At 38.8% G+C, this 11,540-nt stretch overlaps 1 protein-coding gene and 1 long non-coding RNA gene across 2 annotated transcripts; both read left to right on the forward strand.

The window, feature by feature from the left end:
* Positions 1–1,042: 1,042 nt before the first annotated feature.
* Positions 1,043–3,459, forward strand: LOC120281695 (cytokinin dehydrogenase 11-like). The gene is made up of 4 exons (XM_039288396.1): positions 1,043–1,892; positions 2,124–2,393; positions 2,666–2,928; positions 3,014–3,459. The coding sequence occupies exons 1-4, from the start codon at positions 1,230–1,232 to the stop codon at positions 3,339–3,341; spliced, it is 1,524 nt and encodes a 507-aa protein (XP_039144330.1). The 5' UTR covers positions 1,043–1,229; the 3' UTR covers positions 3,342–3,459.
* Positions 3,460–8,685: 5,226 nt separating this feature from the next.
* On the forward strand, positions 8,686–11,060 carry LOC120283026. The gene is made up of 3 exons (XR_005543045.1): positions 8,686–8,830; positions 10,074–10,248; positions 11,002–11,060. It is a non-coding gene; the product is annotated as an uncharacterized LOC120283026 (long non-coding RNA).
* Positions 11,061–11,540: the final 480 nt, after the last annotated feature.

The following is an 11,540-nucleotide window of genomic DNA, read 5'->3' on the forward strand; positions in this document are numbered from 1 at the left end:
TGTATAGTCAATAAAAATACTAGTATATACAAAGGAGTGAATATGATGTTAGTGATATTTTGAGTCATGCTAGCACTACTACTTTGATGGACTCATGAAAGAAAGGACAAGGACTAAAGGTGTCTATGATGAGATTCTTTTAAAGTCAGGGGGCAAACATTTATATTCATCAAAGACCTAGCTTGTTGATTCCCTAGACAACATGATGTGGTTCTCTATAAGAGTACAACTCAATCTTCCCCTCAATTCATTTGAAGAATCATTGGCAGGAGGACACATGATTCTATCTAGCTATATATATACCCATGCAAAACCATTTCTAAACTTAAACCCAACTTATTAATTACCATAATGTGCAATGGATGAAAATCTGGTTTGATAACCAAATTAACACAGTATTGAACTAATGAGAACCATCCAATATTGGGTGTCAGATTCTACTCAAGACATGACTGAAGGGACTGATTCCCATGTTTGCACATGCCAACTCCATTGTGACACACCCTTCAATTATTGACAGCAATTTCTTGCCTAGCTAGACATGAATCACATTCTACATGTTTTTTATTTTTCTTGACAAAGATCATGACTTCAAATTGAAAGTTCCATCTTAATGCCATGTATGATGTTTCTCATTTACTAAAGCTGGCAGATAAATATACTTGTCCATAGTTTTTTAAAACAAGGGAGCTTGCCAAACTATAGAGTGAGCACTAGTGGGTTGCTAAACTTCAATTGAATAAACATTGTAGCTGATTGTCACAGTTGATGGCTGATTTGTAGTGATTTCAGTTGTCCAATTTGATTGATTTGGGGAGGTATATGTCTGATTTGAGTGATGGGTCAACTCAGTAGTCAATTGTGCGGAGGATGAAGTGGCTCACATGCATTCATGTCATTCATACCATCATATCATCGTCCCATTTAACCCATAACGCTTGTGAAATTATTTCACATCATCATCATCATCATCATCATCATCATCAACATCATCTTATTTCATTTCAATCATTCCAATTCCATCTACAATTATCTTCCCATAATACCCATTTTACTTCCTATACCTCGGATTCTGGAATTTCTAATTTTATTTATTTATTTATTTATTGAATTACCGCAATGCCCCTGTGATCTTTTGTATATAAGTGAACATCCCACAAGCGGCGCATCTAAACGGTTACAAGAGATAAGCATTAGAAAGGAAAGAGCGGTACAGTACACCCGCGGAGATGATGATAGCGTACCTGGACCAGCAGCTCCGATTAGCTCCCGGAACCGATGTGGACCCTTGCGGCGCCGGCGGAGAGATTCACCCTGATCTAGCTGCAGCTAGTGAGGACTTCGGCGGCGTAGTACGAGCCCTCCCCGCTGCCGTGCACCGCCCTCGCTCCGCCGACGATGTCGCCGAGGTAATCCGCCAGGCGTTGAGGTACGATCATCTCACCGTCGCCGCGAGGGGGAACGGGCACTCGGTCGCCGGCCAGGCGTTAGCTCCTGGCGGCATCGTGCTCGATATGAGGACGATGTCGCGGATGGAGCTCGTCCGGGGAGACGGCGGCCAGATTTGCGCCGATGTAGGAGCGGGTGTTCTATGGGGGGAGTTGCTGGAGTGGGGGGTGGCGAAGCACGGGCTATCACCGGCGTCGTGGACGGACTATTTGGGGCTGACGGTAGGGGGAACGCTCTCCAACGCGGGGATCAGCGGGCAAGCGTTCCAAAAAGGGCCGCAGATCTCCAACGTCGACGAGCTCGAAGTCGTCACCGGCGATGGCGAGCGAGTGGTTTGCTCTCCGAAGAGCCGCTCCGATCTCTTCTTCGGCGTCCTCGGTGGGCTCGGCCAGTTCGGAGTCATAACCCGCGCGAGGATACCTCTAATCCCGGCGCCGCCTATGGTGGGTATTCTCACTCGCCGGTCACTCCACCGCTTCCAGTGCCTATCATTTTTCACATTTTGAAATAGGTTAAAAAACATGCTTAAATTTTTACATTCTAAATTTGACCGAAATATCCTCGTGATCATAAAAGTAGACAAAAGATTACTACAAAAGATTATTATTATTATTATTGATTTTTTTCACTATTTTTTTAAAAAAATATATATATATATATTTATTGATTCTCAGGTGCGGTGGATTAGAGTGGTGTATGCTTCGTTCGAAGGGTACAAAGCTGACGTGGAGTGGCTAGTAGGGAGGCCTGAGCGGGAGGGGTTCGACTACATTGAAGGTTTTGCATTCGTAAACCGAGGTGGTGATCCGGCGAGCGGATGGGAATCGGTTCCGATCGGACCAAGTTCAGTTTTCGATGCGAGTTTGGTCCCGCACGGGTCGGGTCCACTGCTCTACTGCCTTGAGGTGGCGCTCTACCACCAGCTCCACGACGGTGTGGATAAGGTAAACTCACATCAAACCACCCCAAGGCCATTCTCGTCTTTTCCTCCACATTAATGGCTTGTCCTTTACTTAGTTTAAGAGCGACAATGCCACGTTTCTCTTTCTCCGCATGTGGCACCGGATATTCTGGCCCCATCATTCCTAAAATACCCTTAAGCTAGACATTAAAAGTGAATTTCCATGAATTCCCACCCGTGAATGCGAGCATTTCCTTTTGAATTTTTTCTGAAAAGGTCTGACTGGTTTACCGTTTGTGAATTGGTTGGTTGCAGAGAGTGGATGAAATGCTTCGGCCGCTGAAGTACATAAGAGGGCTAGAGTTCACTGCTGAAGTGAGCTACGTGGAATTTCTCTCACGTGTGAACCTGGCGGAGTCAGCCGCGCGTGCGAACGGGAGCTGGCACGCGCCGCACCCATGGCTCAACATCCTTATCTCGGCCTCCGACGTGTCCCATTTCGACCGCCACGTGTTTCAATCTGTTCTCAAAGATGGCATCGGTGGGCCCATGCTTGTGTACCCACTTCTGCGAGCCAAGTAAGCCTCTGAAAAGCCTTTTTCCGGTAATTTCATCCCTCTTGAGTCTTGTTCATGGGTCCCATTTTTGTGTCCTATCTGGCAGGTGGGACCCACGGACGTCAGTGGCGTTACCGGACAGTGACGTATTCTTCTTGGTGGCTCTGCTCCGGTTCAACCAGCCATACCCGATCGGACCACCGGTCGAGAGCCTGATATCCCAGAACCGTGAGATCCTCAAACGTTGCAAATCCAACGGCTACGATTTCAAGCTCTACTTCCCCAACTACAAGACAGAGCCCGAGTGGGTCCGCCACTTCGGCCAAGACTGGGCCCGGTTCGTCGACCGCAAGGCTATGTATGACCCACGGGCCATCCTCTCCCCGGGCCAAAACATCTTCTCTCGGGCCCGTCCTCCTTCATCGGGATCATAAACCCAACCGAAATCCTGACCGTTGGATGAGGAAATCTATGTATGACCATGATCTTTTCCTTTATTTTGCTTTTGTACATCATTGATAAAAAAGAAGAAGAAGGGATGGAAATTAAGAAGGTTTTTGGAATTTATTAAAAAAAAGGAATCCTTTATAGAACTTCAGTTTGGTAGAATTATACATAATCCGATTCGAATAATTGTAAAATATAGATCCAGGTCAAGCTAACGTCTTAGCATGTTTAAGTTGGGTCCCATGATAGTTCAGAACACAAGCACGCGTGCACAAACCCCTCCAAAAACCTTTAAGTAACAACAATACTCACTTTTTTTTTTAAGGTATTAATAGAAATTAAAAAGAAAAATAATTATTCCATATATATATATATATATATCTGGAGGAAAAATGGAAAAGAAAAAGGTAACATTATTGGTGGAGATGGAGATGGAGATGGAGATGGAGGTAGTGGTTGGTTGGAGTAGCTAGATGGAGAAAAGGGAGTGGGTTTTGGTGGTATATGAAAATTACCTAGTATGCTTCTCAAATGACAAGTGACAAGCACTTACAGCCAGATGAGGAGACAAAAAGGGTGTAAGGTAATGGAGTCATGCATGCAAAGCATGGTACAAGAAAAAGAAGAGGTAATGTGCAGGGTTGAACTAATGTTCATGGATTGTGACACTTTTTTTTTATAGGCCACACTAATTTCCTCTTCTTTTCTTTATGATTATTATTATTATTATATTTATGATTTTGCATCAACTGGTTATTACCTCGGACTATGACATCAACTTTTTACCTCTCCTTCATAACTTGCTTTCTTCTTCATTAATGCAATCCAGCAGTTTGTACTTTCTACCACATTGGGCCAAAGAAAAGGTTTTTTTTGCCCCCCTTAAACCAATATAACAGATTTTAGCTAGACAGGTGTTATATATATATATATATACCCCTACTATTAATTAAGTTGTTTAACTTATTAGATTATGTGTTTTTACATGTGTTTAAAACAGACAATGCTGATGACTTTAAGTGGCCCAAGATATATTAAAAAAAAAAAAACTAGCATGGGTTATTGAAAATCGTCAAATTTAACTAATTGCACAGTAATTTAAGATGTCAACTAAGTTTAACATAAAACAAGGATGTTTTAAATAATTTACTTTTTAATATCCCTGACTAAGTGATAAATTTACTTTGTATATATACATATATGTGTGCATGCGTGTGTTTAGACACACACACACACAAACATAAATATATATTTTTTCTAAATTACAAGTTTACAGGTAACATACATAGAAGAGGGTTTTTTGGAAATTAAACCCATGCAAATCAAGACATCAGTGAATCCTTTAGTGCATTAAAGTTCTCTAAGGGTCATGATAATAAAGTAAGGGAATTTTTGGTAACTTTACTCCAAACAAACACGTACATATGTCCATCCCAACCAATAGATATACAAATAAATATATAAGTAGGAAACATAAAAGTCATGCATGGTGATTATTAATAGTTGTGGTAGCTTTAATTGGCACAAGGCCACACACAAGTGCATGCAAATTAAATGAGAAGAAGCAAAAGCAAGAAAGATAACAAGCAATGCCAACTAGCACAACCATTCCTTTAGGGGACCAAAGACACCTGATCACTCCTTTTTAAACCTAACCAATTAAACAGCTCTTCAAAATATCACTTCAAAGTGACAATTAAGAAAGCAAGATTCCGACCAAAGACACTATTTGAGCTTCTAAACTCCAGACATCCTCAGTCATTCAAACCCACTTCAAATCTTAAACTAAGATTAACCACCCAACCCCACTTGTGCTTAAACAAGCCTTGCTTTTGTAGACTGAGGATTAGGTTGGTCGGAAAAATCTATATCTTTCTTTGATAAACCTTTAGACAGACCTCAATATTTTATTGTTGCTATTATTATTATTATTATTATTATTAATATGTTTAATTAAGTTGATGGAGTCCAAATCTATTGGAGTTATATTAACTTATAAAAACAAGAATGATTGAATCTTATGATAGATCACACCATCTTTAATAATTAATACTGCATGGAATGCAATAATTGACGTAAGGGTGGCTTTCAAACATCATCTTCTTTCACGCATGTTGGCATAACCAGTCACCATCTTTGGATGGTTGCCAGAGAGCTCATCTTTGTCCTTTGTTTAATATTATGCATGGCCATCAAATGAAAAACATGATGGAGTATTAAACTAATTAAAGATGGATGCATGGTTGAAACTTGAGAGAGAGAGAGAGAGAGAGAGAGAGAAGTAAACAAAAAGCAGGTTCTTTTACTTTTTCATGAGTCACAACTCACAAGATGGGAGGGAATCTGATTCCCCATGCAAATCTGCATGGATTTTAACCTAAAAAGCAGATAACGTAGCAGTAAAAAGATGAGCCACTCACCTTCCCATGCAATGATACCAGCATAATTTCCCCTCTCCCCACACCTTTAGTTTAAGGACCATACAAAGGTTCAAATCTGCATAAAAAAACTCAAAACACAGTAAACTAAGGAGATACTACCATGTTATACACTAGTCCCAATGTCATGCATGCATGCCATGCAAAACTGTAGATTACTAGATAGGAAGCTTTGGGAAAATATATATTGCTGGCCTTGGGTTTTGAGCTGAATGAATCACTTTAGGGTAAAGAGATTGGCTTTGTTGATGATGGTGTGGTCTTATAGCCAATGGATATTCTTCCAAGTACCGAGATGGATTTTGTCAAGACTTGGTGAAGTCTATTATATTAAGCAGTCTATATATATATGTCTTTGTTCTCTGACTCTTCTCTCCATGCACAAATATATATCATGTCATGAGACTTTTCTTTCTTTCTTATTTATTTATTTTTAATAAATATTTATTAGGACTACCTAGTTTGCTTTGTTGCTTGGCTGGTGGAGATTAGTGTGTGTGTGCGAGAGAGAGAGAGAGAGAGAGAGAGAGCTAATGGTCACATCTGAAGCTTTGTTTTTCTTCAACCTTTAGACAAGAAGTATGATGTAGCACTTCGATGGATTTAGACTTTGAGCAGAGAGATAAAAGATATTTTATATGGAGAAAGGACGTCCTTTAATTAGAGAGTACTTAGTGGATCGTTGGAGTGGGCCTTTCTTGGGCTAAATCTTGTTAGAAGGCCTTCAATTCGACTCCAAATCATTGCCCATCACAAAAAAGCTCACTTATGCATGCATATGCCCATGAAAAAGACATTAATGTATAATTTAATGTTACAAGAAGTATGATGATGAAGGTGAATGTTAATATTTTTTAGTAATCTTGGGTTTTCAATCGTTTTCTTTATGATACATATATGCTACATGATTCATATATATATTAGTTTTAAGATTTTAGATTGAATTAAATCTTTTAATTTTCATGATGGAGATATATATATATATATATGTGTGTGTGTGTGTGTGTGTGTGTGTGTGTGTGTGTAATAGTTAAAAGATCCATCACTCTCTTGGTTTTAAGACAAGTTAGCTCATGTAATATGTCAAAAAAATAAAAATAAAAATAACAAAAGAAGATCAGCATCTCCATTTAATTAAACTTAAGAGCTATTCTCCAAATTCTAATTAAACTGAGAACAAATTAAATGATATCATCTTAGACTTTCTTGCAAACAGGAAGGCCCACAAGTATTCAGATCTATATATATGAGATAGGTGATAATGATGGGAAGGCCAATTTATAAGGCTAATAAATACCAAATTGGAGCTAACATATAATGAAAGGCATTGATCAATTGAACATTGTGGTCCTAGAACTCTCATGGTCCCAAAATGGATGGGCATTATACTGGAGTTCAATAAACAACTCAATATGACAAGCATATCTCACCCACTCAACACAACCCCAACAACGTAGCTACTTCTTCTATAATCCCTTCTGGTACCATTGCTCCCAAAAATCAACATATATAGCTGTCCTCTTAATTATGTTCATTAGCTATGAGAACATTAGTAGTTAGATTTTGGGTAGTGAGACTCATATATAAGAACTAATTATGATCACTAAACAATGAAATAATCATGTATAGAATTCTTTCTTTATTATCTTGCCAACTTTTGTTGCAGAAATTAGCTAACAAGGATGATGAAATACCACCACCACATAATATAAGAACTTTTGTTGCAGAAGTTAGGTGGTGGGTCCCTATCTTAATACGTAGATCGGTATGGCCATGCAGGATCTCGGTCCCACATCCGTGCAGCCTGCGGGGTGTGGGACGCGATGGGCTAGGACCATAGTCCCCACATCGCCCTGCGAGACGCTCCTCTGATTGATATACCACCACCAACCCTTCCCTCAGAATCGCAGCTATGGAAGTTAGAATGGTGGGTCCCCTGCCTTAATACTGAGTATCGAGCTATGGCTAGATCTTGGGTCCCACATCCGCTGTGGGCCCGGGGAGGGGTGTTGGGGACGCAGCTGGCTAGGGACCATAGTCCCACATCGCTCGTGGGACGCCTCATCTAGTTGATATACCACCACCAACCTTTCCCTGAATCGCTAGGCTATGGAGAGTTAGGGTGGTGGGTCCCTGTCTTAACATGGTATCGTAGCTATGGCTAGGATCTCGGGTCTCACATCTGCCTGGGCCCGTGGGGGTGTTGGGACGCAGTGGCTTAGGACCATAGTCCCACATCGCCTGTGGGAGACGCTTCCCTCTAGTTGATATACCACCACCAACCCTTCCCTGTAACTGCGGTTATGGAGAAGTTAGGGTGGTGGGTCCCTGTCTTAACAATTACTACATGATTTCTCAATGAACACTGGCAATTAGACAACAAGCTCACGGAATGTATCCATTTCTTAAGGAAATTTTCTAATTTATTATAGAAGGAATGAGATTAGATTTTGAGGCTTCATGCATAGTTATTTTTTTATTTTTTATTTTTTGAGGTAGGGCGCGGGTGGGGAAATTGCCACAACGTCTTCACCCTCTTGAAACTAGAGAGCGCGGTCAGGAGGAATCAAACTCGCGTCTCTCCCAAGTGCATAGTGTGAGGTGTCCAGCACTGTTTGAAGCTCTAAGATGGATGTATAACTTAATATTGAGTTTGTGCAGGAATTACTGTAGCAACGGGGATGCAGAGAATGGCTGTAAACCTCACTGAAAATTTTCTTTTCTGCCAGGTACTGCAGCAAAGTTACTGTAGCATATATACAGTAGCATCCGTGAGAGAATTTCTAGTTCTGGGAATTTCGTGCGGGCGCCATGTGACCCGCATGGAGACCGTATGGGTTACTGTAGCATCCCGAATGAGATACTTAACTCTTTATTCTCTCTTCAATGAATAGTGCATTCTCTGAGGTTTTTTGAGAGAAAAAGAAAGGGAGAGAGGGCTATGGGTTAGGGCTTCAACATCCATCAAAGGGGAAGCCTTGAAGACATCCTAGAGCTTCGGATCCGAGCTTGTGAGCTCATGAGAAGAAGAAGTGAAGGTATATTTGTACTCTTCTACTTCATTCTTGTAAACCTAAGCTAGGGGTTGCAAGAAAGTGGGAAAGTTGCTAGGGCAAGTTGTTTATCATCTTGTTGTGTGTTCTTATTTGCTCAAGAGAGGCTTATTGTATGTTTGTATGCATTGATTAGCCGGATTAAACTAGGTTGTAGCTTAAGGGAGAAGAAGAACACTGTAGCACTTCCCATATCAATTGAACACTCTAGGTCCTTGTGGTTTCTCTTTGTAGTGAGGAGTTTTCCCACAAGGATTCTTCCTGAAAAATGATGTACATTGGTTTTTGAATGAGAATTGTGTATTTGTTTGTCGTTTGATCCAAAGGGGGTGAATAGTATTGACTGCCAGGTTTTGTCCGCTGTGTGTTGTATACCCCGGGCTCCCCAACACATAGTTATTTCTTTTGATGAATCTTGCATATTGTTAAACCAATAAATTCCAATTTGCTTGACCTTCTAGTTTTTATAGTCGAGTTATTGGCTGGATGGCAAATGATGATCATATGTATGTATATATGCATTTATTTATTTTGATATAAGTAGATTGATCACTTAATTATTGGAAAGAAAAATATATTATGAGAGGAATCTAGGTAAATTTATGGAAGGCTACTATAATACATTAATAATAATAATAATAATAATAATAATAATAATAATAATAACATACAGGTGACACTTGTGACAAACAAACTATTAATCGTTTGCCTTGGTAGCACAACCAAGAAAATATGAAATTGAGAGCTTAGGTGGGATCGATGTTGGTCAACGAATTTTTGGATCACTTGCAAGAGATGTCAATGCTTTCCTTTTTAATCATAGAGCTGGAGTCCTTGAGCTTTATTTTCTTAACTGAGAGATTGCAAATACTTAGAGAAAAATCATATGATTAATTTTAAATATAATCGGAACAATTCAATGGGAGTAAATAGAATTAAAATTGCGGTTTTTCCGTCATAATCACGTAATATAAGTAGTGGCATGGACTAGGAGGTGTTAGGCATTCTTAAGCAAAATCTCAAAGTCGTTCTTCTAGGAGGCCCATAAATCACCAAAGGAAATTTTATAATGGGTTAGGCTGAGTATGTGACTGGATATTTGTGGGCCCCACACTTTTTTTTTTTTTTTAAAATTTATTTCATTTAATTGTTTTGCATGTAAGACTGTTAGAAAAGAAATTTTCTTTTTTTTTATTAATTTTTTTTTTTAATTTTTATATCTTATTAGGTTTTCAAACCCTAGCCGCCATCCTTTGTTTTTTCCGATATAGTCTCTCGTTTGAACCAAAAAAGAGAGAGAGATCTTGCCTCTTTCCTTTTCTTTTTTTCTTTTTGGTGTGTGGTGCCGGCGGCGAGGACGGAGATAGACCTCTTCGTCAAGGTTATGTGGTTATCGTTGGGAGGTAAGCGTGCTCTTCCTAGATCTAGGGTTAAGTGGTGTAATTTATCTCCTAGATCTTGTTGTGGTATGTCAATGTTTATTTAGAGATTAAGTGGTGAAATTCTTTTTATCTCCTAGATCTTGTCGTGGCATTACTACATATTCTTGTTTAGGGTTCTGATATATGTTTAGTGGTTTGATTATTGTAGGATAAAACCGGCTATTACACAGTGGTTTTTCTACATTGATTTGAATTCTTCTTGTTGCCTTCATTCATGCACAAATTCTTTATGTTTTAAAAAAACATTATTATTATTATTTTTGGGGAAAAATCAGAATTTTTTTCAAATTTTGTTTTTCATTTGAATGTGGATTTACAATTAGTGTGCTGACGTCACTAAGCACACACACATAATATATATATATATATTGATAGGTTATAATGGCTTCATGATCTGTGTAGAGTTGTCCAAATCTTTATATATTAATAATATATATATATATTCTTTTTATTATAATGAAGCATAGTTTTGTAATTTTTGTAATTATTATTTTATTAGTTATTAGAGTTCAGATGCTCATGAATTTTAATGATGATAATGTCATTAATTTTGTTTTTTTTTCTAATTATTAGAAACTATTCATGTATGGTATTGGGTTGTTGGATGTTTAAGTGTTATGATAGTTAGTGTGGGAATTTGATCTACTGTATATCCTTGTGTATTTTTAGTATGTTTAGCATCTTAATACCTTTGGGATATGCTCTCAATTATAGGGTATTTTGTGGAAGCCTAATTTCGTGGCGCTTATAGTTTTGATGTTAGCTAGTCAGGTAAGTAAACCACCTATATATATATATATATATATTAACTTTGGCTATTTATTTATTGTTTTGTTAAGTGTGTTATTGTTGATATAATTGGTTTAATTTTTTTGTAAGAAAAACGGGATCACCGGTATTTTTGTGGACAATGATTTTTGGACTCAACATATTTTTGTTATAGAAATTGTAGTCCCCAATTAATCGTGCGATAACCCCTCGTCACGGGGTTAAACATTGGCGAGTGTCGACACGCATCTTCGACATGAAACTATAGTTTCGCACCGCTCCGTCGGTGAAGAATAACGACTCGATATTCTTGCTCGGGTCACCGAGGGTAAACCCTATGAGTTCGAAATCCGACTCGGGTCACCGAGTTTAAATAAATGAGTTATGATATTTTTGTTTTTAGCGATTAGTTGTTTGGGGGACATATATGCTTGTTATTTTTGGTAAAAGTAAATCATATGATTTATTTTTCGATTTCTAAATTT

The sequence above is a fragment of the Dioscorea cayenensis genome, chromosome 18 (genome assembly GCF_009730915.1).
Source record: "Dioscorea cayenensis subsp. rotundata cultivar TDr96_F1 chromosome 18, TDr96_F1_v2_PseudoChromosome.rev07_lg8_w22 25.fasta, whole genome shotgun sequence".
NCBI classification, from domain to species: domain Eukaryota; kingdom Viridiplantae; phylum Streptophyta; class Magnoliopsida; order Dioscoreales; family Dioscoreaceae; genus Dioscorea; species Dioscorea cayenensis.